This window comes from Rhinatrema bivittatum, chromosome 6 (genome assembly GCF_901001135.1).
Source record: "Rhinatrema bivittatum chromosome 6, aRhiBiv1.1, whole genome shotgun sequence".
NCBI lineage: Eukaryota > Metazoa > Chordata > Amphibia > Gymnophiona > Rhinatrematidae > Rhinatrema > Rhinatrema bivittatum.
The window spans coordinates 370325870-370353318 of record NC_042620.1 but is presented as its reverse complement, the minus strand read 5'-3'; the positions used below and the strand labels follow the sequence as shown (position 1 = coordinate 370353318).

The window sequence follows — 27449 nt, the reverse complement described above, 5'->3', positions numbered from 1 at the left end:
CTGCCTAAAAACTCATCTTTTCAAGATTGCTTTTAAATTTTAAACCCTGATTCCTCTAGTAGTTTCTAAATTTTAACCATGTCCACTGCAATAAAAACATTTCCAGAAAAGTGTTATTTATTTTGTCTGTCTTGACTAGGCTGTAAGCTCCATGGAACTGTTTTGTATGTATATCTGTAGAGTGCCGCTTATGTTTAACAGTGCTATAGAAATGAAACTGGGGCAACATATTTCATAAACCATTAAGATTTGCCAGAGGGTCAGACCAAAGGTCCATCAAGCTCAGTATCCTGTTCCCAACAGTGGCCAATCTAGGTCGCAAGTTCCTGGCAATATCCCAAGGGTTAGATAGATTCAATGCTACGTATCCCAGGGATAAGAAGTGGATTTCTGCAACTCCACCTTAATAATGGTTTATGGACTTTTCCTCCAGGAACTTGTCCAAACCTTTTCTAAATGTAACTATGCTAACAGCTTTCACCACATCCTCTGGCAATAAATTCCAGAGCTTAATTATGCATTGGGTAAAACAATATTTCAGATTAATATAACATTTTTGCATGGTTAAAACTCAGAAAAGTTTTATTTTGTTTGGGACTGTTATGAATGTCACTAGCATTGTAGGTGAGTGCAGGAGAATTGTCCTATCTATCCTACTGAAGACTGGATATAAGCCTTGGAAGTGATATGCTGAATTCCAGGGAGGGTGCGAAGACTACTCCTACCGTTGCTACCATGGTGATCTCAGCTGGTCACAAACGATGAGGGGACAGTCCCGGAAGAAATTTCTCTCTAGAACATGGAGTCAGCAAGAGTTCCCTGTGCCACCTGGGTGTTCTGTTTGGGGTGGGTTAAATAATGAGGAAAAACGTGTGTTGGTGGAGGTTAAGTCTGGAGGCAAAAAAATGCTAAATTAAAAAACTGTCAACTACTATACAAATATAAACGCAAGGTAAAATAAAAGGCAGATCAGTGAAATACAATAAAGAGTTTATTCCAATTTATTACAAAAAAATACACAGCTCAGTGTGCAAATATGTACAATAAACTGTTTCAGTAGTAAGAAGGCAAATTCCTTCTTACCAGAGATGAGTATTTAATGCTTTTTCCAGTGACATGTGGGTATACAATTTAATGCTTAAATTACATCATACAACCAATAAAACTAATAAAGCCCTTCTGAAAAAAATATGCATTTTAACATTTTTTACAACTGTATTCCTTTGTCGCAGATTGTGGTTTTCAGACTGAACACCTCTGTATAATTTGAGAATAAGCCGGATCTAGCATAATTCCGCTCAGAACGGCCGCCAGTCTTTTATTTGCTGCATAATCCGACGCAGGAATAAAATATCTGCTTACAGCGAATGGGATTACTGTGGAAGAGTTCCTTAATTCTGGGCTGACAGGTGCCATTTCAAAATGTTCAATGCATGTGTTGATATTGGGTGGTTGAAAAGATTAGCTCTGTCCCCACCCCGCCTATGAAAGTTTATTGCTTAGCGAGATAAACTGATAGAAAATATACACCTGAACATTCCTTAGCAGAATTTGAAGCATGAGGCAGTTTTACTACATTGCATTTCCCCTTATCGGTAAGGCTGATCATGCTTTCACGGAAGACTGAACATTAGTCAGATTTCCTCTCCTGTCAGCATTCCTTGTGCATCAGCAAGAACAAAGTGTCGGAAAGGAAGGTATTCCCTGATGCCTTCAGCAGATAGCAGCATGGAGGATGGATGCCAAGGGTTTTTGCATTGGACACTTTCTGTCCAGCTAGGGAGAAGACCTTTTCAGGCTAAATCTAAGATGACACTTTTGGGTGGGAGACGGGGGGAGGGGGGGATTTTGGAAATAGGGATTTTCATCAGCTTTGCTTTTGTTTCTAAAATCATCTATTTTTTTGCTCTTTTAAAAAATGCAGGAAGTGAACTACATCCAGTAGAGGAGCAACTGCAATCTACAGCTCAACAGACGCTGGAGATAAATCAAAACATCCTCTCATTCAAAACACAAGGTGAAAGAATGCAGGCAAAGCATCTTCAATACTCTTGAGAACAACCTAGTATTTAAAATAGAACTATTATTTAAGTGTAAATGCGCAAAGGGTATCATATTTCAAAATGGCAGTGTTAAACATGCTGTACCAAACTTTAAAGATATACAGGTCGATCCAGTAAAGTGTGCTCCGTCGGAGCGCACTGTCACCCTGCTCTGGACGCGTGTTTTCCCTTACCCCTTATTCAGTAAGGGGAGGAAAACACGCGGCCCACCCGCGGCACCTAATAGCGCCCTCAACATGCAAATGCATGTTGATGGCCCTATTAGGTATTCCCGAGCGATCCAGTAAGTAAAATGTGCAGCCAAGCCGCACATTTTACTCTAAGAAATTAGCGCCGCCCAAAGGTCGGCGCTAATTTCTTCCGGCGCCAGGGAAGTGCACAGAAAAGCAGTAAAAACTGCTTTTCTGTGCACCCTCCGACTTAATATCATAGCGATATTAAATCGGAGGTCTCCAAAAGTAAAAAAAAGTAAAAAAAAAAAAAAAAAAAATTTGGAATTCGGCCCGCGGCTGTCGGGCCGAAAACCGGACGCTCAATTTTGCCGGCGTCCGGTTTCCGAGCCCATGGCTGTCAGCGGGCTCGAGAACCGACGCCGGCAAAATTGAGCGTCGGCTGTCAAACCCGCTGACAGCCGCCGCTCCAGGCCAAAAGGAAGCGCTAGGGACGCGCTAGTGTCCCTAGCGCCTCCTTTTCCTCGTTTGCACCGCGTCGCCTAATTTAAATACTGGATCGCTCGCACCGGCGAGGGGCCGGTGTGCGCGCCGGGAGAGCGGGCGTTAGTCCGCTCTCCCACGGACTTTACTGGATCGGGCTCATAAGGAAGAACTAACACAAAGGCTATTTTTCAATTTGCAAAGCAAACTTAAAAATAAAAATCACTCCTGAATCACAGCCTCAAAACAACTGGCATAAGGCCCAGTTTTGAATTATATGTTCTAGAATATTTGGCTTCAGTGAAAGTCCTCAAACAACATGAGGTCTTAAGAACGCAACAGTGCTAAAGTTTGATGCTCCCTTAGGTAATCCAATGATTTGTGAAGTTTGCATTTACTAATAAGAACAATACAATTTATCTCAGTATTTACTTAACTTCTAAAAGAAACCATGCTGGATGATATAATGCAATGCACCATATACTGGGAAGGCTATTCTTCAGCACCCTAGCAATCACACCACTATGTAAAAACAAAAAAACTGTCATATAAGAGATTAAAAAAATATACTTGGTGTAGTTTTATTCAATAAACACCTCAAGTATGACTAAAACTACTGGAATAGGTTTTGGTAAGAAACTGATATTATGGCCTTCTTAGGAAACAGATTTTACTGGATACAGCAGTATTAAATCATGCCAGATTAGAGGGAATCCTTCCTGAGGACATCATCTGTTACCGAGATGTTTCAGCTATAGGATGTATTACTTACGTGTTGCGGAGCTTTACAGTCACAGCTGTTTATATGAGGGTCCTAACTTCGCCCCAGGACTGACCTGCCTCGCCTGCTTCAGTGGGGGAGGGGCCAGGGTGAAATGGATTAGAAAACACTCAGCTGGCCAATCTCATTTGCTGCTTTGCCTTTCACCACTGTATATGCTGGGGATAAGCAAAATCTAGCGTGCACGACATTCTTCACCGTAGCTACAGAATTGGAAAAACCATTAAAAAGAACCTCAACCATAGATAGCTATGATGTCAATAGAGGTGTGACACAACTGATTCCAGATATTTTTTTTTTATTATAGAAAAGTTGTTAAGCACAGTTCATTGATATTATCTGGGAGTTGGAAAATTCTATGCTTTAGATCTCCAGCGACAGGTAGCTGCACACGTGTGTGAGTCGGTATGGTTAACATTACATGCACAGAAAGGGGGGAGGGATTTCTTTCAACAAGTCCAGTGACATTGAAGGCTCAATATTCAAAGATCTCTGGCTACGTGAGTGAGCCGGATAAGACTGTCTGGCTAACTCACACAGGATGTTTAGCAGCACAGCTATGCTGCTGAACATTCCCAAATACCTTGCTAGTTAACTGGATAAATAGCTCCTCCCCAAAACACCCTTTTCCCGTCCACCATTTAGCTAGATAAGTACTTATCTGGATAAGTGGCAGCTGCTAAAGGTGGCCAGATATTCAACCATTGCCACTTAGCCGGCCAAGACCTTATTTATCAGTCTAAATGGCACTGAATATCCACCTCCAAATTTTTAGGTGACTAATTTGTGCACCCTAGTTCTACTTAATAATCTTATTTTAGGCACCTAATGTTATGCTATACTGGGACATTATGCTAGAGTCCTTTAAGACAAGGACACAAAATTTCTCAGCATCAGAACTTCTGTTTGCTACTAATGCAAGGCACATCTCTTGGTAGCTTAGGTGTCTGCCTGACAATACCAATGCCATTTGTGGCTCACACCAGCATAAAGGTATATATTTTTCTTTTTAAGTTTTGGTAAAACAGCAACCATAAGCCTCCAACATGCTCTAGCTTGTCACTCCCTGTTTATAAAAATAGGTATCCCTGTTAATTTTATTTAATAAAAAACATTTTTTAATTATTGCATATAATAGTTTAATGAAACAACATTTTTAAAGTGCCATAAAGAAGGCCCAGAGCTACCAAATTTGACCTTGAGGACCATGAGTTGGTAGAAATAGAAGCTGGGATCAGTAGAGATGCTCACACCATATGCTACTCTTCATTTTGTGCTTAAAATGTTGCTGTTTTGGCCTGGTAGTTTTCAGCTCAGTCAGAACCAGTGCTAGGATCCTGGCACAATGACTCTTCATTCACAGCTACTGGGAGATTTTTCCTCCTATTTTAATAGACCCACTATTCCACTCTGGTCATTGCAGTAATGCCCCCAAGCCCGGAGCCATGCACCGGGGCTCCTTCCTGAACTCTGCATCATAGAGTCTCTGGCCACCCTTACTGCTAACCATGTCTCCCCCCAGCCCTAGCTGGGGGGAGACATGGATCCAGGAATCGAAGTGGGGCCTTACAACATTGAAGTGCACAACATTTGCCACTGAGTTGCTGGGCTGGCCCACCTAAAATGTTCTTACTTTAAGCATCTAGTGACATTACATTGCTAAAACTACAAAACTGACTGAATGCCAAGAGGAAGACCATTTTAGGTATCACAGACCCAAAGGAAAGTTCAAGAACTACATGTTTAAATTGTAATATGCCCAGCTTTGTAAACTTAAGTGCCATTCTAGTTTACATTTTCCACAGCTAAACTGTGATGATATCCAGTCTATACTTGCACAGATTGAAAGGTCAGCAAAAAAATATAAGGCAATACCTTTTTATTGCACTAACTTGAATACATTTCTTGACTAGCTTTTAGGATAGAGGTGGTCAAATTGTGACTCGCAGGAGGTTTTCTTCCAGCCCGTGGTGGTGATATGGCTCCTGTCCCAAGGCAGCAAGAGCTTATCACTTTCCACTCATCATCATGGAACTCTGTGGGTCGGGGGGGGGGGGGGGTGACCTCCCCCCTCTCAGTCCTTAGGAGGGGAACAACCTTTATTTGCCATCCCACTTAGACTGGGCTCTCAGTATAGGCTTTGGGACCAACATTTTTCCCACCCGTTTTAGGAGCCACGCTCCATTCATCAGTGCAAAGCACACGATGAAGTTACTTGAATATAAAATATATTTATATATTCAGGTAACATCATCCTTTGCCTTGATCTGCTCATTTCAGTTTGACCTGATCAAGGACGTGTAGCTCCTGAAAGCTGGTCAAGAAATGTATTATATTAGTTCTTTGAAGAGAATACATTTGTAATTTTTTTTGTTGAGCTTTATATTTGAGCAGTCAAGTGAACTAACCCTAGCCACCACATCACCTCAAACTATACACGCAACGGGTGTCTTTTACAGGCCTTTAACATAAAGCAGGGCTCTTCTTTATGGCTGCATGATAGCAGCTGGTAACATCCCCTCCAAAAAGCACAAACCTAAATTCAATTCTGTAGTCAATTAAGTATTCATTTCACAATACCGCAGAAATCTACAATGGAATGAATAAAGTTAGTTCTGCCCAGTTAGAAATTAATAATTATGCTGTTGTCTGCTTGAGCTCTGCGATGTTTTTGTTTGTAAAAGCAGAGAAAAAAAAATCTTAGTTGATGGCAAACATTGCTTAGTTCTTAGTGTATTCATGTGAATTCTAAAAAATCCTTTCCTAGGAAGTATCAGGTTATCAAATGGAAGCAATCTGAGTCGTCTCTTCCAGAGAAGCAGAAACTGCGTAGCATGCATCTTCTGCAAGAATGAATTAGCTTGGCAAATTTACAGCAAAGTTCATTTCAAAATGAAGGCCTTATCCGGAGATCGTTTGAGAGCCCCACACGATATGAAACGTGGCTCCTGAGAAGGACTCTCGTCACAAGTGTGCCAGATGACGGATTTACAAAGGTCAAGTTGCACAGCTGATGAAGCTCCCCTTCTTCCTGTTTTATCTGAATGCACTTAGCAGTTGCAGGTGTACCTCTGTTGCTGCAGTCAGCATAGATAAATGAAAAAATAAATGATTGTTTTCCCGTACTACCACAGAAGCACTTGGCTGCATGTATATTTATGTAAGAATGTTCCCACATTGATAAAAAATAATTGTGCTGAAGATTCAGTGCTGGACCAGAGGCAGCATGGATTCACCAGGGGAAGATCCTGTCAGACAAATCTGATTGACTTTTTTGACTGGGTAACCAAGGAATTGGATCAAGGAGGAGCACTCAATGTCATCTACTTGGATTTCAGCAAAGCTTTTGACATAGTCCCGCACAGGAGACTGGTGAATAAAATGAGAAGCTTAGGAGTGAGTGCCGAGGTGGTGGCCTGGATTGCAAACTGGTTGACGGAGGGAAGACAATGTGTGGTAAATGGAACTTTCTCTGAAGAGAGAGTGGTTTTAAGTGGTGTACCGCAAGGATCGGTGTTGGGACCAGTCCTGTTCAATATCTTTGTGAGTGACATTGCGGACGGGATAGAAGGTAAGGTTTGTCTTTTTACGGATGACACTAAGATCTGCAACAGAGTGGACATGCCGGAAGGAGTGGAGAGAATGAGACGGGATTTAAGGAAGCTGGAAGAGTGGTCGAAGATATGGCAGCTGAGATTCAATGCCAAGAAGTGCAGAGTCATGCATATGGAAAGTGGAAATCCGAATGAACTGTATTCGATGGGGGGAGAAAGGCTGTTGTGCACGGAGCAGGAGAGAGACCTTGGGGTGATAGTGTCTAATGATCTGAAGTCGGCGAAACAATGTGACAAGGCGATAGCTAAAGCCAGAAGAATGCTGGGCTGCATAGAGAGAGGAATATCGAGTAAGAAAAGGGAAGTGATTATCCCCTTGTACAGGTCCTTGGTGAGGCCTCACCTGGAGTACTGTGTTCAGTTCTGGAGACCGTATCTCCGAAGAGATGGAGGCGGTCCAGAGAAAGGCGACCAAAAAGGTGGAAGGTCTTCATCGAATGACTTATGAGGAGAGATTGAAGAATCTAAATATGTACACCCTGGAGGAAAGGAGGAGCAGAGGTGATATGATACAGATTTTCAGATACTTGAAAGGTTTTAATGATCCAAAGACAACGACAAACCTTTTCCGTTGGAAAAAAATCAGCAGAACCAGGGGTCACGATTTGAAGCTCCAGGGAGGAAGACTCAGAACCAATGTCAGGAAGTATTTCTTCACGGAGAGGGTGGTGGATGCCTGGAATGCCCTTCTGGAGGAAGTGGTGAAGACCAGAACTGTGAAGGACTTCAAAGGGGCGTGGGATAAACACTGTGGATCCATAAAGTCAAGAGGACGTGAATGAAGAGTGGGTGGCTCACGGGAATGACGGCTACTACCTGGAGATAATATCCTTATTCAATAAACATACACATGGTTAATGCGACTCCAACATTGCTCTAAGACTCCAACATTGCTCTAAGCTTCAACGGTAAGAGGAAATGTGGAAAAAAGGATTTGCATTCACAAAAAAGCGGGGAGTAGCTTGCTTGTTACGGCGGTTACTACCCCAAACCAAATAAGCCTGATACTTCACTTTCAATGTATATCCAGCATAGCTCTCTGCTTCAACGGCAAGGGAGAAAGACTGATGCTTTACTTTCAATGCATATCCAGCATAACTCTCTGCTTCAACGGCAGGGGGAATGAAGAACAACCAACAAGGACTGAATTACATAGTCTGGGTAAACAAATAAGCATGGGTGTAGCTTGCTTATTGCGGCGGTTACTACTCCTAACTAATTAAGCTAGATATTTCACTTGGATGCAGCTCCATCACTGCTCTCTACATTAATGGTGGGGGTGGAAGGGAAATAGAACCAACAGGTTACTAAGAGCCAAGAGTAACAGATAAGTATGAGAAGTATGAGAAAAAAAAAAGTGCGAAACTTGCTGGGCAGACTGGATGGGCCGTTTGGTCTTCTTCTGCCGTCATTTCTATGTTTCTATGTTTAATAAAAGTAATAATATAAGAACTTGTTTTGCCCTAGTAGAGCAGAGAAAGGTTTGAAACAGGATACTACTATTCTGAATCAACAAACTTATTAATCACCCCCCAAAAAAATGAAAGCCAGGCAAGAATGTGAGCAGAAACTGTCTGGGTTGACTGGAAGATACACTGCAAATTTACAAAGCATCTTTTTGGGAAATGTATTCTGAAACACCCTGACAGTCACTATGGAAAATATAACAAAATAATGCAGCAAATAGCAGGGGCTAGGGTAAAAAGAATGAGCTGGGTTTGATCTCCAGTCTGTGCAATGTCATAGCCATCATAATAGCAAAGGTTGAAAGACAAGGGAGAGAAGAGATTTCAACAGAATGTTGAATAGAGAGAGTGGGTCAAGTAAAAGAAGAGAGAGTGTCCAATTACAGTTTAAGGGTAGAGGGGGACAATTTGTAAGCCAGGAATGGCAAAGTTAAGGGATGCGGAATGGGGGTGGAAGGAATAGAGGAGAGAATAGCAAACAAAGAGGCTGGGGAAGTGTACAGGAGCTGCCACAGAGAGTATTTTGAAGACCAATAGTGCAATTTTATACAGAAGAAGTCAAATGTGAGGTTAGATTCAAGGAATCAGATTGAGGAGATGATGATGATTTTAAGAAACCTTTTGACACAAAGGTCAGGTTAACATGACCATAACTGGAGGATAGGGATTCAAGGGAATGGAGATAAAGTTGGTGTGTGTGTCATCTGCATAAAAGTCATAGTGAAAGTTGATGTTCCAAAGGGAAGATGAGAGAAAAAAAACGGCACAAAAGCAGAAGCCGATGGGGATGTCCTAGGTCTTTAGAGTAAGGGGAAATCTACTGGCTAAAATATTCTAAAAGTGGTTCCAGGCATACACAAGGCGACACAGAGAAACTCCAGTATGGTTTTGAAAGCAATCTAGAAAATTCTCTAATGTATCGTGTAAAAAGCATAAGAAGGAGTAAAGAGGAAGTAGGAATAAGATCATTGATAACAGCAATTATTTCAGCTTAAAAGCAAATAAAGAGAATTATCCAACAGTTATGGCAAAATGCATCATCTTGCATCATGCATTTGTAAGCTGGCATACTAGATACATTTTTCTACACTGCGACTCAATGCTTATGACTGCTTACACCAACTCTTTTCAAGGAATATTTCAAACCTGCTGAATACAAGCATTTAAAGAAAAAAAATAGAGCTTGCAAAGAGTGAGCCTGCTGAATTAGCAGAAACCCAACACCTTCTCTCCAAATATAAATGTCAGCATACACAGCAAAATAGCTAACAGGCAGAATGTGACTGTATTATTTAGATAAACCCTTTCATGATGACCTTTCCAAACTCTGTCATAACTTACATTTCTCAAAAATCAACACACAGAGATAAAGGGTCATACATCTTTTGTCCACCAAATCTCTATATTTTTATAGCTGTTTGTTATATTCAGTACATTTTAACGGTATGTTTTCTAATAGGTGAGTAATAATTAATTTTAGGTATGTTAAGAGGAATTTCGTTTTATTTAGTAATTCAGATCATATTTAGATGCTAATAAAATTTTCAGCCAGAGCACTTGTCGTGGTATTAGTTGTTGAAGGTGAGAGCAACACTACTGAATGTTTTCCACTTTTGATCATTTATGTACCAGCTAACATCAGCAACACAGCTTACGTCTCCGGGATAATTCTAAATCTTTGTAAAGCAAATGTTGCTTACCTGTAGCAGGTGTTCTCACAGGACAGCAGGATGTTAGTCCTCACATATGGGTGATATCACAGGATGGAGCCCAATCACGGAACACTTTTGTCAAAGTTTCCAGAACTTTGACTGGCCCCTACTGGGCATGCCCAGCATGGCACTAACCCTGCAGCCAGCAGGGGTCCCCCTTCAGTCTTGTTTAAAAGCTACAGATAGTGCCGAAAAATAAAATAAGAAAACGTTATGAACCCAACACCGCGGGGCGGCGGGCGGGTTTCGTGAGGACTAACATCCTGCTGTCCTGTGAAAACACCTGTTACAGGTAAGCAACATTTGCTTTCTCACAGGACAAGCAGGATGGTAGTCCTCACATATGGGTGAGTACCGAGCTGAGGATGTCAGAGTATAAACCAAATGTACCCAAGACGTGCAACAGGCACAACAACTGGGGTGGAATTTGGCCGAGGGCATCCTGAACCCTAACGGGCAGATGGAAGGGTGTTGGTACGTCAAGTTGTGAATAGGTTACGCAGTACAGATTGGCTGAAGATGGAATCTTGTCTTCCGGCTTTGTCCAAGCAATAGTGGGTTGTAAATGTTTGGAGAGAACTCCAGGTGGCAGCCCTGCAAATGTCAGGAAGTGGCACCGATCGTAGGTGTGTTACTGAAGTTGCCATGGCCCTCACAGAGTGTGCTTTCACACGGTCTTGAAGTGGAATGCCTGCTTGCTGATAGCAAAAGGATATGCAGTCCGCCAATCAGGAGGAGAGGGTCTGTTTACCCACAGGCTGCCCCAATTTGATAGAATGGAAAGAGACAAACAATTGAGTGCTTTTCCTGTGGGCAGCTGTATGGTCTAGGTCAGGGGTCAGGAACCTTTTTGGCTGAGAGAGCCATAAACGCCACATATTTTAAAATGTAATTCCATGAGAGCCATACAATATGTTTAAAACTAAATACAAGTAAATGTGTGCATTTTATGTAAGATCACACTTTTAAAGTACAATAAGTCTCTGAAAATATTACACCAGGCCTTAAGACACCAATACATCTCCTATTAGGAAAACGGACCAAGTCAGGCTGCTATAGAGTCCTACACAGAAACTACACGCCAGCAGAAAACCTCACCTGAATCACGTGCTGTTCCTCACCTAATATAGAATAAAGAGACCAAAACGCATAACAAGAAGCATGCAGAAAAAGCTGAATTGGAAACTGCAACAAGCCAGAGTCTCTGTATGCAGTGTAACAAAGGAAAAAAGAAACATCACCCATCCTTATAAAACAAATCAAGAAATATAAAATCATCAGCAGTAAAACTGTACTAACAAAAAGAACATATTTTGAAACAGCTGATGAGTGGAATATCCAATAATTAAAAACTCATATAAAACATTTCCAGATACCAACAAAATATTTCAAAATAGCAGACACAAAGACCCAGTAATGAAAAATAATGATACAAAAATTTTTTTGCTCTGCATTCCTGGGAAAGTTTGATATCCAGGTGTCCTGAGATTGTTCTGAATTAGCAGGAGGTGGGGTGGTTTGCTTGGAACTTTCTCCTCTCTCAGTCACATACCAGCGCTCTCTCTCACACTGGCTCTCAATGACACACCTATACACACATGCTCTCAGTACTCACATATACACGTTTTTTCTCTCTCACTTATATAGGCTCTTAATTACACATTTACACACATGCTGTCTATCTTTTCACGCTTACACACACACACAGGCTTTCAATCACATAAATACATGCTGTCTTTTTCTCTCACACACAGACTCTCATTCACATGCTTACAAACATGTCCTCTCTTTCTCTCATTTACACACAGGCTCTCAATCACATACTCACATGCTCCCTCACCTAAATCAGCTCTCAATCACACACAGACACATATGGTCTCTCTCTCTCATTTAAACACAGGCTCTCAATCACATACTCACATGCTCCATCACCTAAACCAGCCCTCAATCACACACAGGCACACATGCGCTCTCTCTCTTACTTATACACACAGGCTCTTAATCATACATACACATGATTTCTCTCACACACAAAGGATCTCTATCATATACACATACTCTTTCACACACAAACAGGTTTTCAATCACAAACTTACACATACAGGTTCCCAATGGTAAACATACATTCATGCTCTCTCTCTCTCACAGGCAGGCTCTCAATCACAGACATACTCTCACATGTACAGGCTCTCAATCATTCGCATACATGCAATCTCTCACACACACACACACAGGCCCCCCCCCCCCGCGGCCCAGAAGAGGAAGTGGAGAGTATCGGGTGCGTGCGCGGCAAGAAGAGGCCACGCTAGTGCGCTCGGCATCGGCCCGAAGAAAAGACTGCAGCGCGGCTCGGAGGAAAATGAAGAGGTTCAACCGCGGCTGATGGGACTCCGCCTCCGCGAGGGCTGAAAATAAAGAGGTTAGCGTTGGGAGGAAGCTGCTGCCGCTGCCGCGAGTTCCCGGGGTGGGGGTGGGGGAGAGAGAGAGTGAATGAGCGAGCAAACACACTTGCTCGCTCATTCACTCTCTCTCTTCCCCACCCCCCCGGGAACTCGCGGCAGCGGCAGCAGCCTCCTCCCAACGCTAACCTCTTCATTTTCAGCCCTTGCGGAGGCGGAGTCCCATCGGCCGCGGTTGAACCTCTTCATTTTCCTCCAAGCCGCGCTGCAGTCTTCTTTTCTTCGGGCCGATGCCGAGCGCACTAGCATGGCCTCTTCTTGCCGCGCACGCACCCGATACTCTCCACTTCCTCCTCCCGTCCGCGGGCGGGGGGGAAGAAGAGAGCACGCAGGTGCAGCTGACTCCAGCTGTCCTGCCGCGTTCCGCCCGGGCTGACAGCATTTTAAGCCCGGGCGGAGGAGGACCGGGGAGCAGCTGGGTCAGCGGGAAAGTGTGGCGACACTTGTCTGCGAGCCAGATGCAGCCCTTAAAAGAGCCATATCTGGCTCGCGAGCCATGGGTTCCCGACCCCTGGTCTAGGTAGAACGCTAGAGCCCGTTTGCAGTCAAGAGTATGCAGAGTCTGCTCTCCTGGATTGGAATGGGGCCTGGGAAAAAAGATAGGTAGTATAATGGATTGATTGAGATGAAAGTCCGAAACTACCTTAGGCAAATATTTAGGGTGAGTGCGGACTACTGCCCGGTCCTGCAGAAGTTTAGTGTAAGGTGGATAGGTAACTAGAGCCTGTAGTTCACTAACTCTGCGAGCCGAAGTGATTGCCAGAAGGAAAATCACTTTCCATGTGAGATAGCGAAGATCACAGGATTGAAGAGGCTCAAATGGTGGTTTCATGAGTCGACCCAAAACCAGATTGAGGTCCCAAGAAGGGGCCGGAGGACGAAGTGGAGGCTTGAGGTGAAGCCAGCCCTTCAGAAAATGTGTTACAAGGGGTTGTACTGATATGGGTACATCCCCGACACCTTTATGGAAGGCGGCTACCGCACTGCCATGCATTCTGATGGAAGAAGTTTTGAGACCTGACTCTGATAAGTGCCAGAGATAGTCCAAAAACTTCATGGTTGGACAGGTAAAGGGGTCAAGGGACTGAGAATATCACCATGATGTAAACCTGTTCCATTTGTAAGAGTAAGATTTTCTCGTGGAAGGCTTCCGTGAAGCAATCAGGATACGGGAAACTGGGTCAGAAAGGTTAAGTGGCTGAAGGATTAACCTTTCAACATCCATGCCGTCAGGGACAAGGCTTGAAGATTGGGGTGGCGGAGGCACCCGTCGTTTTGAGTGATCAGAAGCGGGTCCTTTCCTAAGGAAATGTGCCTGCGAATGGAGAGATCCTGAAGTATTGGAAACCACACTTGGCGTGGCCAGTGAGGTGCTATGAGGATCATGGATCCCTTGTCCTGACGTAACTTCACGAGAGTCTTCGAGAGAAGAGGAAGTGGAGGGAATGCATAAAGTAGACCGGTTGCCCACGAGAGGGAGAATGCGTATCTGGGCTGAGAGTGCTTGCTGCGAATGAGAGAGCAGATGTTCTCTACTTTGTGGTTTTGAGGAGACGCAAAGAGGTCTATCTGAGGATATCCCCATTGTTGGAAGATGGAGTTTGCTACTGAGGGGTTGAGAGACCACTCGTGCGGTTGAAAGATGCGACTCAGCTTGCCTGCCAACACATTGTCCACTCCCGGCAAGTAGGTGGCCCTGAGGTACATCGAATGGGAGAGAGCTTCTGCCTAGATCTGTGCAGCTTCCTGACACAGAAGGAAGGAGCCTGTGCCTCCCTGTTTGTTGATGTACCACATGGCCACCTGGTTGTCCATCTGGATCAGGTTAACTTGATTTGAGAGGTGATCCTGAAATGCCCTGAGAGCATATCTGATTGCTCGAAGCTCCAGGAAATTTATTTGGTGTTTGGCTTCCTCTGGAGACCAAGATCCTTGTGTTTGCAGATTGGCCACATGGGCTCCCCAGCCGAGGTTGGAAGCATCGGTGGTGAGAGTTGAGGGTCTGGAGCCTGAAAGGGCAAGCCTTGGAGATTGATCTGATTTTTCCACCAGGCAAGAGACTGATGGAGTGAGTCGGTTACATGGACAATGGTCAACAGGGGCTGAATGCTTTGAGTCCATTGAGACCTTAGAGTCCACTGCATGACTCTCATGGCCAAACGGGCCATTGGTGTGACCTGAACTGAGGACGCCATGTGTCCCAGGAGGATGACAAAGTGGCATGCAGTCGCAGAGTGCTGAGACTGCAGCTGGTGTGCAAGAGACACGAGGGTGAGAGCTCGCTGTTGAGGCAGAAAATCCTTTGCCTGCAAGGTGTCCAAGTCTGCCCCATTGAATGACAAGGTTTGAGATGGAACTAAATAGGATTTGTCGTAGTTGACGAGAAATCCTAATGAAATTAGAGTGTGTAAGGTTAGATTGAGGGACGACAGAGCAGCTTGCTGAGTGGGAGCCCTGAAGTGATTGCCAGAAGGATTGCCAATCGTCTAGATAGGGGTAGACGTGAACACCTTGAGTCTTGAGGAAGGCTGCAACTACTACGAGGCATTTTGTGAAGACTCGTGGCGCAGACGCTAGGCCGAATGGAAGCACTCGGTACTGATTGCTTGCTAATTGGGGTCTACTAGAAACCTCAGGTATTTGCGATGAGATGGAGTTATCGCAATATGAGTGTATGCGTCCTGGAGGTCCAGAGAGCAGAGCCAGTCTCCTCTTTGTAGAAGAGGAAAAAGCGAGCCTAAGGTTACCATCTTGAATTTCTCTCACTGGAGGTACTTGTTGAGGGCCCGTAGGTCCAGAATAGGACGAATGCCTCCCGATTATTTGGGGATTAGAAAGTACCGGGAATAGAATCCTAGGCCGTGCTGAGAGTTCCACTGCCTTGGACTGGAGAAGGACGGGAGACCTCCTGATCCAGAAGGATGGAGTGATCGAATGTTCTCCACGTCAGTAGAGGTGGGGAGTCCGGTGGCACGGAGAGAAAGTTCAGATGGTAACCTTGAGCAATTATCGCCAGTACCCATTGGTCTGAGGTGATTTGAGTGCCATATGTTGTTGAAGTGGCACAGTCGACCTCCCACTGGTATATGAGGCAATGGAAGCTGGCTGCTGCTCTCTAGGTAGAAGTCAAAAACCTGAAGCAGGACCTGGTTGAGGAGCTGCTTGTGGTTTTTGTTTCCGTGTCTGATGAGACTGGGCTTTTTGAAAAGGTCTCGTAGAACGGGATCTGGTTGGTGGCGGGTAGGACTTCTTCGAGCGGAAGAATGACTTTTTAGAGTCCTTTCGGAAGGGCTGTTATGAAGAGTAGTCAGAAGGCATCAGAGAGAGCTGTCTTAGGGTCTCATGATGGTCCTTAAGTTCCGCCACCGTCCATTGAATCTGTTCACCAAACAGATTATCTCCTACACAGGGTAGGTCGGATAATCTGTCTTGTACCTCACTGCGAAGGTCGGAAGACTTGAGCCAGGCCCATCTCCTTGCCGAAATAGCGGCTGCAGATACCCTAGTAGCAGTGTCAAAGATATCATAAGATGATCTGATCTCATGCTTGCCTGCCTCAAAACCCTTGTTTACTAGGGTTTGGATCTTGAAATTGCTGAGGCAGGGAGTCTGTCAAATCTTGTATCTGCTTAAAAATGACCCTATTATATTGGGTCATATAGAGCTGATAAGCGGCAATTCGGGAGATGAGCATTGATCCTTGGAAGACACGGCGACCAATAGCATCTAGAAATTTCTGTTCCTTGCCAGGGGGAAAAGAAGTGTGAGGCTTTGATCTCTTTGCTCTTTTCTGTGCAGATTCTACTACAGATTGGTGATCCAATTGAGATTTCTGAAAACCCGGAGCTGACTGCAGCAAATAGGTAGTGTCAGCTTTTCTGTGGACTGGAGCAATGGAGCCAGGAAGTTCCCAGTTCTTCTTGAGGAGATCCAGAAGAACCTGGTGGATAGGGATGGAGGTTATTTCCTTGGGAGCATCTAGGAATTGTAGCAACTCCATCATCTGATGTCTATCATCCTGTTCAGTCTGTAATTGGAAGGGAACCAATTCAGACATTTCCTTCACAAAATTTATAAAGGAAAGGTCCTCTGGAGGAGAATGCTTTCTACTTTCAGTGGGTGAAGGTGGTGAAGGCAAATCATCGGTGTCTGGGGAGGAATCATCAGTCCGGGTATCATAGGGATCAGCACCTGCCCCTCTAGGAACTAAAGGAGGATGGGGTGGTGGGATACCCAAGGGTCCTGGTCTAGGCTCCGAAGGAATAATTGGAGGCACAGATGAAGGCATCGAAGGCACCGGCGCAGGCATCAATGGATGGCTTGGTGGTGCCGACGGGCGTATCGACACCAATGGTTGGACTGGTGGCAATGGATGTATCGGTATCGATGGCTGAGGTAGAACTCCCGATGGAGGGATGCGGAACGGTGTTTCTCCTCCCGATGACAGAGTAAGTGGGGAGGGCACTGAAGCCATCGGTGACCCGGGGTCCATCGGTGGAAAAGCGGCAATGAGTGCTTCCATCCTGGAGAGCAGCGGTGCCAACGCTGCCGGAATCGGGTCGGTGGTCGGTTCCACAATCGGTACCGGTGTCGGTGCCGGAGGAACCTGGAGTTGTTGCATCGCCTTGTCGATGGCCTCCTGAACCATCCGGTCCAGTTCTTCTTGGAGACCTGGAGCAAGCAGCCCTGGCTCCGGAACAGAAGAAGGAGGCAGAGGCATAGCCGGAGGGACCACCGTTAAAGGCGGAGTCGCAGTTCCTGATATCCTGTCGAGCGAGGGTTGCCTCGGTGACCCGGTGCCTTTTCTGGACGGGGTTTCTTTGACGGCAGCTTGGATGATGGCGAGGTCGATGATTTCACTCCCTCGATGGTCCGAGACTTTCGATGTCGATGTTTGTCTCTGCGATTCCCTCGGTCCTGAGGGGGAGTAGAGGGTGTTGAAGGCCGAGATGTCGTCGATGCCGGATGGTCACCGGCCGGTGGTCAATGCTGGCGTGAAGTTGATGGAGCCGGTTCTGACGACGTCGATGCAATGGACGGAGTTGGGGTTTGAGCACGGAAGAGAAGTTCCATCTTCTCCATTCTGGCCTTGCGACCTTTTGGTACCATTAGGGCACATTTGGTGCAGGTCAAGACTTCGTGCTCTCGTCCAAGACACATTACACAGACTTTATGGGGGTCTGTGATGGACATGGTGCGATTACAGTCTGGGCAACCGACGGAACCCCGACGCCATGGCCATGGAAAAAATTGAGCCGCGGTATGGTCGACGGCCAGTAGGCCGCAAGGGCTAAACTTGACGGTAATCGATGGAGAACGGGTAAAAACTTACCGGATTACCGCGGCTTGAAAAAGTTAAAGGAGGGACCCCTGTGGGGCAAATTAACTTTTAGTAATTCCGTGAGGAAAATTCCTGTCAGGAATCTCTGCAGAGCCCCTTAACCGTGAGGGTACTGCTGCGCGGAAAAAAGAAGACTGAAGGGGGACCCCTGCTGGCTGCAGGGTTAGTGCCATGCTGGGCATGCCCAGTAGGGGCCAGTCAAAGTTTTGGAAACTTTGACAAAAGTGTTCCGTGATTGGGCTCCATCCTGTGATGTCATCCATATGTGAGGACTACCATCCTGCTTGTCCTGTGAGAAGTGTAGTATTTTTTATTAGGCCAAGAAAAAAGATGTTGCAATACATGAGCTTCTGAAACCACATGGTTCTCTTTCCACTACCTAATCTCAATGAAACGGCAGCATTTTTCTCACTATGGTGAATGTTGGGATCATATTTGCAATTCAGACTAGGCCCAATTAGCAAGAAGGGAAAAACAAAGCTAATTCAATGGACTGATACCAAGGTGAAACTTAATATCTGTGTTTATGGCTGTCTCTCTTCATGTTGGCTGTATTGTATCCTCAAAAATTAAGGTCTTTAAAATAGAAAATTATATTTTCCTGCATAATCATATGGATATTGCCTTCCAAAACCCATATGATTGCAGTTGGAGGTGATTCTAGTTATTTCTTATTCATTTATAAATTCTTTTCAATACATAAACTCCTTTTAAAGTCAAAGAAAGCATTATGGGGGATCGTGTATGTCTGTATGCCGGCTGCATACTAAACAACGAGGTAATGCGAGTAGCACACTTGTGTGTGGCTGTCCATCCATCTGCATACTAAGTAGTGAGGCAGACTAAAGTGCATGTAAGGCACAAGGAGCTTCTACTCCATAAAGGACTGCACTTTTCCAAGCCTGTTTGAATTTAGTTATTTATAAAAACCAGGATCTTTAAAAGGGGCAATTCAGGTTTATTAAGCATGCATTCGCTTCTTCCCAGCTAAAAGCACACACTAGTTCTGAGGCCTTCAGTGCAGAGATCGCTTTGAGGCTGTTGGGCCCCAGTTGTTCTTACAACTGTTTTAGATTTTGCGCAATTTCTGGGCAACCTCAAAATGCATGTATGCATGCATCAGACGTAGAAATCGGCACCAAATGCAGAGAAACTTCTGAACACTTGCACAAAGAAGAAACTACACACACTTCCCCTGTGTGCTTGAGGCCTAAATCTATGTTTGCGGTAATGACAAACGTTGTCCCTTCTGAGAGCAACACAACATTTTGTTGTCTATTCTCTAGTAACACAAATGTCTTGTTATGTTGAAATCACCCAGAACAAGAAGAACATTCAAGAATAACTGGAAGGAAAGGTGGTGAGATCATCCTCACATGACTGTATCCATTCTGATGGACTCTAGCCACAGATACAGGAAATCTTCTATTCACTCCCCCCCCCCCCCCCCCCCATGTGATGGGGCAGGGTGGAACTAGCAATGCAAATCTTTTATTCCTGGAAAGAAATCAAATACTTTTTCCCAATTTTTTCAATGTAAATTCTCCCCTTTACCATTAGTTTGATATTTTTGACACTTGAAAGCAATGGCTCAATAGCCAGGTATTCTTTATTGGTACGCTGATTTATTTACTAACACAGTATACTGTAGACATGAATTTTGCACCCAAAGATCCATCATTCTATGAGGTTTCATTGTAATTTGCCTATGAATTGTGTCAGAGAAGGTACCATGAACCGCATCTCATGTTTTAAGGGCTGCTAGAGGGGCATGGAATCATTTTGTTTTATGTCTGGTATCAATCACAAAAGAACCAGCATTCTCCTGTCTAGTGGTCACTGTAGCTCTGGAATCAGAACTGAGCATTTCCCTTTGCAGTGAAGGACTGGGCCCATCAATGGTTTTCAGTGACACTTCTGTTCATTTTATCCAATTTCAACTGCAAAGTCATGGCTTTCTACTAATACTGGACTCAAAATATCTAAAAATCAAACTTGTATTAGAATAACCATTAGTAAAAGTTGCAGTTTATAACAAGCAATTCCTGGATGCTTTCAATCAAGTGGCAATATAGTAGGAATTATTTATAACACAGGGAGGAGAAAAATGCAATATTCAAATTAACCAAATGAAATATTGCTTTGGAAAGCACCAATGAGCACTACACCAGAGCTCCTTCAAAATCTGTTGTTCTCAACTCTGATCGTTACAGCCCCCTCCAACAGGTCGGGATTTTCAGGATCTCTACAATGAATATGCATCAGATATATTTCCATAAGACTGATCCACTGGTTATGTCAACTTGCAGATTTTGGTGTCCTAACAGAACAGACCAGTTTTGGGGCCAGTATGAACGGAGCTGAGAATCACTGCCTCCAGAGACACTAAATTCTACTTTCTGCCTCCGTTCCTCCTTCGGCTGCAGCAGTAACAGCGCTGTTCTAGTGCAAATAACCAACAACTGTCCCCCTTTTGTTACTTTCATGCCTTTGACTGCCTTTCATCAGTCCACTCCTGTTTCGTGCTCTGCAGAGCCTGAGTCTTCTGTTCATCCACCTGGACGTAGTCCACCCTCTGTTCTTCTGTAAGAAAAGGCTTCTGTGGCGGGAGAAACAACAAGTTCACATCAGGATGGATCAGTCACAGCAGGGGTAACAAAAAAACATTTTATGGCAATTATTTGTTCAAATGTTCCATAAGTGGCAGTGAAAGGGGATGTGAGTTTTGCCATGTGTGTCAGATGCAAAGTCAGTTCCTTCAATACCTCTGACTTGCTCAATCCACATTCTGACACTGAAACATACTACTGCTCCTCTTTCAAATGATCCAGGAAGTAAGGCAGTAAATCATGTTCATACATTTACCTTAAACGTTCAGCTAAATATTGCATTACTGTACCATTATATAGTCCTAGCACAATAAAACAATGGCTGACTGAGGGCTGAATGTCAGTGCAACAAACCGAATGGGGAAAGATAAAGCAGAGTTACTTACCTGTAACAGGGGTTCTCCAAGGACAGCAGGACTAACATCCTGCTTGTCCTTGGAGAAAATATCTTTCTGTAGTTTACTTAACAGACACAGAAAATTAACAAATTCATTTTTCATCATTTTTTTTAGAGACATATTAATTCTGTTGTTGAAATGCTTACTAGCCTCATCTCTAGAAGTACAAAACTTCCTTTTAGAAATATTCTTCTGGTTAAACAATTTGTGGTGTAATACAGACCAACTTAAAATAAATTCCTTCTCCTGAGTGCCATCTGAATCACATCACTGAAGCAACTTCTCACTCTGTGCAGCTTTGAGGGGCGGGCAGAAGAGAAGGGGGGAGGAAGAAGAGCTTGTGTCAAGCCCAGCCATGATATGTACAAGCAGGACACAGCTGACCAGATTGCTAGTCTTGATTCTGATTGACTAGACTTCTGTGTATTTTCAAAAATAAGTGAAAACTGAGGAGGAGCACCAGAAGATTCTGAGAGCAGATTTTTATTTTTATCAGGATAGCCAGGTAGAGGGAGGGAAAAGTAGAGGTATGTCAAGAGGAGGAGGATGGGAGAAAACATGTGCAGTCAAAAACAGAAAAGATTTAATGGAAGTATGGCAATGAGGTTTCCAGAGGTAAGAAAACTAAATGGACGAATAATTTAAAATCTAAACTTAAGTTTCAACAAGAGCATATGCCACCCCATCGAGTAGAAGGCTATTCCTGAGAGAAAGACACATAGGGGCGGATTTTCAAGCCCTGCTCGCCTAAATCCGCTCAGATTTAGGCAAGAAGGGCCCTGCGCGCCGGTGCGCCTATGTTCAATAGGCCTACCGGCGCGCGCAGACCCCGGGACTCGCGTAAGTCCCAGGGTTTTCCGAGGGGGGCGTGTCGAGGGGGCGGGCCCGATCCGCACGGCGTTTTCGGGGCGGGCCGTAGCGTTTCGGGGGCGGGCCCGGGGGCGTGGTTACAGCCCGGTGCGGTCCGGGGGCGTGGCCGCGCCCTCCGGACCCGCCCCCAGGTCGCGTCCCGGCGCGCTAGCGGCCCGCTGGCGCGCGGGGATTTACGTCTCCCTCCGGGAGGCGTAAATCCCCCGACAAAGGTAAGGGGAGGGTTTAGACAGGGCCGGGCGGGTGGGTTAGGTAGGGGAAGGGAGGGGAAGGTGAGGGGAGGGCAAAAGAAAGTTCCCTCCGAGGCCGCTGCGATTTCGGAGCGGCCTCAGAGGGAACGGAGGTAGGCTGCGCAACTCGGCGCGCGCCGGCTAAACGGAATCGATAGCCTTGCGTGCGCCGATCCCGGATTTTAGCTGGATACGCGCGGCTACGCGCGTATCTACTAAAATCCGGCGTACTTTTGTTGGCGCATCAGGCGCCAACAAAAGTACGCCAAATCGCGCTATTTGAAAATCTACCCCATAAAGGGAAGAACCATCCTCCATACAAAGTCATTTGAATGTACTGCGCCAACCACTTTACCCAGGGCATAACGGGTCCACTGAATGGCAAGAAGCAGAGATTTAAGGCCATTTTTAGCTCACATAAACGTTACCAGAAACCAGGATTTTAAAAAGTAACATTTTCATTTCTCATTTAATGTTATTCAGCAAAATCCACATATCTAAAAAACTAGGTGGCGAGACTCTGATGGGAGAATTTCCCTGCAAAACATTCAAAAATGTTGAAATTTAGCAAGCTGATGGACTAAATAAATGAATAAAGCAACAGAGTGTGGAGGCAATTTTTGAAATTGTGTGGCAGAGGCAAAGTCCACGAGATCTGTGGATTTTGCCCCAGTGCTCAAAGGAAAGTATACACACACACACACACCCCTCCCCTTCGTAAACTACCCAAGGACAAAAGCTCCCGCTGAGATTTGCTCTTGCTTTTTTCTGCAAGTACTTTTTCGAGCTCAAGATATGTGCACTGTTGCCTCCCCTGGCCTAACCCTGCCCAGGGAACACTTTTGCGAAAACACGGGTCAAAGACAGCGCGTTGCACATATTTTTAGCCCCATGCAGGATGGGCAATTTTCAAACTGCCCTTTTTCCCTTGTAAACAGCTTTTGAAAACTGACCCAGAAAGGGCCAACTTCAATCTTTGCAAATTTCATCAAAAAGACAACAGTTAAATTCTCTGTAGAGAAAAACTCACCAAAACGCACTTTTAAAAAATTGTTTTTACAAATGTGGCCATGAATGCCAAAAGCCTACCTTGCAATATTTTAGGATATGTCTATCGATTTTTTAAAAAATTTTCATAATCATTCAATTTAACAAAATTACAAGAAATATTTGTAATTAACATCTGCTGTCCTCTCTGCTACGTGGTACTTTTTCTTTTTTGCTTTTGTATTTACTTCATTTATTTATTTATTTTCCGCTTTTCGGCACTTCACAGCAGATTTCATTCAGGCACTGTAGGTATTTTTTCTCTTTCGTTGTGGATATCAGTGTATTGGATCTTCTCTGTTCTTTTTGGATTGAATTCAACAGTTAAATCATTTTATTCTCCTCTTTTTGGGATTATATGCTCTTTTTGCTTTTCCTAATTGTTGTCTATTGTACCTCCGTTTTTCAGGTTTATTTTCAAAATCTTTTCAGATGGCAGCAGTGAACAGTATTTAGAACCCTTGAAACACCGTACTGCAAGTTCTAGTTATCCTTCCTTCATCCATTTAATATAGGCCTTGGGGTAGATTTTCAAAAACGGCGCGTTGGCGTACTTTTGTTGGCGCTCCAGGCGCAAACAAAAGTATGCGGAATTTTAGTAGATACGCGCGTAGCCGCGCGTATCCGCTAAAATCCTGGATCGGCGCGCGCAAGGCTACCGATTCCGTGTAGCCGGCGCGCGCCGAGCCGCGCAGCCTACCTCCATTCCCTCCGAGGCCGCTCCGAAATCGGAGCGGCCTCGGAGGGAATTCGCTAACGCCCTCCCCTCACCTTCCCCTCCCTTCCTCTACCTAACCCACCCCCCCGGCCCTGTCAAACCCCCCCTACCTTTGTTGGGGGATTTACGCCTCCCAGAGGGAGAAGTAAATCCCTGTGCACCAGCGGGCCGCTGGCGCGCCTAGACACAACCCGGGGGCGGTTCCGGAGGGCGCGGCCACGCCCCCGGGCCGAAACCACGCCCCCGGCCCACCCCCGAAACGCTGCGTCTCGCCCCGAAAATGGCGCGCCGCTCGGCCCCACCCCCGACACGCCCCCCTCGGAAAACCCCGGGACTTACGCGAGTCCCGGGGCTCTGCACGCGCCGGTAGGCCTATTGAACATAGGCGCCCCGGCGAGCAGGGCTCTTAAAATCCGCCCCCTTGTGTTTAAACTTCCTAAGGGCAGACGGACATGCCACCTGTAAAATAAAGAAAGCTTCTTAACGCACATGTCACCATCTAACTTGGCATTAATGATTTTCCTACCTTCTGTACAGGAGACGGAGATGCAGAGTTAAAATCCAATGCTAAGTAGTCAAGGTTAACCTTTCTGAGAGACAGGAAACTGCCATTGCAGAGGGAGGCAGACTGCCATGAATCCTGCTAGGGAAGAATATTTTAAATATAATTAGCAGAAACTTCCTGTAAAAGAAACACACATCATGGAGGTAATTTTTATAGGAGTTACGTATGTAAATGTAACATACTATCATAGCAATTTTTAAAAGCCTATTTACATGCTTAAAGTGCATTTATGCATGCAAAACTATTGACAACTCAATGGCATTTATTGTAGCAAATTTCAAAAGACTACTTACTATACATGGGTAAAGTGCATTCACACATGTAAACCTCAATTTTAAGTGTGTAAATTGTTTTGGAAATTACTTCCCATGAGTTTAAAAGAAAGAGAAAGATGTCTGAGGATTTCATGATGTCCTGTTTGCATCTTTGGTATAGAAATTTGCATATGCCTAAAACTACTAACCAATGGCAAGGCAGTTTTCACAATATTTAGTGATATCAAAATATACTGTGATCTCCCTGACATTACAAATGAACTGAACTGGCTTGTTTCCTTATATCAATAATACAAAAGGTATCGGCCAACTATATACAAAATGCTCTTCATCAAGTCGACAGGATATATATCAATATGTGTGAAAACCGCATCAGCAAGCCAGGCAACGTGCTTAGTATAATTCAAAGCCGTCCGGTCTTTTCTATCATTTGCAGTTGGATGGTTTACAAAGGATCACCAGAAGATGCTTTCAAAAAGGTTATATCTGTCTGTGCCCATAAGGTAGTATCTTACAATTGACTCAGTATCTTACTCATGACTCGACAGAGGTCGGTGTTTCGCAACTGCAAAGTTGCTTCATCAGGAGTCAATGTAACAAAAGGTAATATTATCTTTAGTAGAAATCTGAAAACAAAGAAAAAAGGCTATCAGACTCTTTTAACTCAGAGTGAATATAATGACACTTAGCTTGTTGGTTTGGCAACTGAGAGAATATAATGACACTTAGCTTCCTCGGTGTAGTAAGATACTACCTTATGGGCACAGACAGATATAACCTTTTTGAAAGCACCTTCTGGTGATCCTTTAAACTAGACAGACAAGGAAGGAAGAACAAACTACTTGATCTAGTCAGGGTTAATTCCAACAAACAAAACCTGTAAGTAATGTAGAAAACCGAGAGATCAGGACCGCAGGTTATGCCTCTCAATCTGCTAGAGTCAGAGAAAATACTGAGGGATCACAGGAGGCACACCGGTATATCTAGGGGGTGCCTTTCAGCTTTTCTCTGACTCCATCTGCTGGAGGGGAGGCACAACCCAGCAGTCTGGACTGATCCTGGTACATACAGGGAACCTTTTTGAAAGCACCTTCTGGTGATCCTTTGTAAACCATCCAACCGCAAATGATAGAAAAGACCGGACGGCTTTGAATTATACTAAGCACACTGCCAGGCTTGCTGATGCGGTTTTCACACATATTGATATATATCCTGTCGACTTGGTGGAGCATTTTGTATATAGTTGGCCGACATTAATTGCATCAGTAGCATGGGATCTTCTTAGTGTTTGGGTAATTGCCAGGTTCTTGTGGCCTGGTTTGGTCTCTGTTGGAAACAGGATGCTGGGCTTGATGGACCCTTGGTCTGACCCAGCATGGCAATTTCTTATGTTCTTAGGATCGTGCTAGTAGCTCTTTGTTTTTTGCTTGTTTCCTTATATGACATGAAGGCATGTGTGTGTGTCTGAGAGAGCCGGGGTCTATTTAACTAGCATTACCATTTATTACTACCAGGAAGCTCATTTGCTCCTAGTGCATAAAATTCCCACTAGGTATCTCTCGGAGTCCACTGGCAGGTTCTGGATCCTTCTTTTCCTATTTGGTCATCTTCCTCTAACTGAAGGACGGAGGAGAGGAAGAGGAAGGCCGAGGCTATTCCCTCATCTCCCCGTTAATTAACATTTGAACCGCACTTGTTTATAAAACACAAGTGCTTCAGAAAAAGTGGCCTCATACGAAAGTGAAGACCAAGGACCTATTTTTCCCCACCTCCTGCAAATCTGCAGACTCTGCTCGGTTTCCAGCTTGCTGAAGTCTCTGTTCCCACTCAACCCAAATTTATACTGCGAGTAGCAAGCAGCAGGAGCAGATGTTGCTTTAAGCGCTATTTCTATTAAAGTAGTCTTCAGTGGACAGTGATTATTATTCAGTATCGCAGGACCGTAAGTCCAAAAAAGAGGACCATCCCTGCATCCTTATGTTTTGGAGGATGGCACCAAGACTACTTTGAATTTAAGTATCATAGTAACATATTTTCAAAGTATACAGAATGCTATCAAGCAACAGTTCATCAAGACAAAGAAACTATATACAATTTATAAAGATACTAAAGGCAGACTTTGATTAAGGGGACATTACATGGCCACAAAAATCAAATAGTTTCATGTGCTGGGTTAGAATTGGAATGGGGCAAATTTTCAGGCTACTTACAGGTCCGTGGATACAAATTTTGAAAGAGAAATCCCATGGATACGCAAAAGTTCACATGCACACTTTGACTCGCACTGGAGGTTTCTGTTCCAAAACCATTTTCATGCAGATAAACAGGGGCGTGACTGCTAAGAGCCAAACTGCTTTCCTTTGTAAATAAAAGGTTTTTGCTTGTGTGTCACAGCGTACTGTATACCCTAGGTAAGCGTATCTTTGGTTTGTGAAGGCGAGTTGTACATTCTCGCCACTACATCTTTTCTTAGATGCAGAGGCTGAGCTCCTGCCCATTGTCTGAGACAGCAGAGGACCTGCAGTGCTGCACGTCTGGCCTGAGCAGGGATAATGAGCCGGAGAGCAGGCACTCTGCTTCCTTGGGATTTCTGACTGGGTGGAAGAACTGACAGCCTGGGGTGCCGCCTGGAGCCAGCACGATTAGCT

The 27449-nt window shown here is 44.6% G+C and overlaps 1 protein-coding gene across 6 annotated transcripts in view; it reads right to left on the bottom strand.

Moving 5' to 3' along the window:
- GAB3 (GRB2 associated binding protein 3) overlaps positions 1-27449 on the bottom strand; it is a 510223-nt gene that overhangs the window by 17153 nt on the left and 465621 nt on the right. For 3 of the 6 annotated variants that reach the window (XM_029607882.1, XM_029607884.1, XM_029607887.1), the window contains 2 exons: positions 24488-24604; positions 19681-20688 (listed from right to left, as the gene is read on the bottom strand). In XM_029607882.1, the coding sequence (XP_029463742.1) occupies positions 20572-20688; positions 24488-24604 (234 nt within the window). In that variant the 3' untranslated portion in view covers positions 19681-20571. Of the gene's footprint in view, positions 1-19680; positions 20689-24487; positions 24605-27449 lie in introns of those variants that run through there. The other 3 variants (XM_029607885.1, XM_029607886.1, XM_029607883.1) reach the window with 2 other exon arrangements.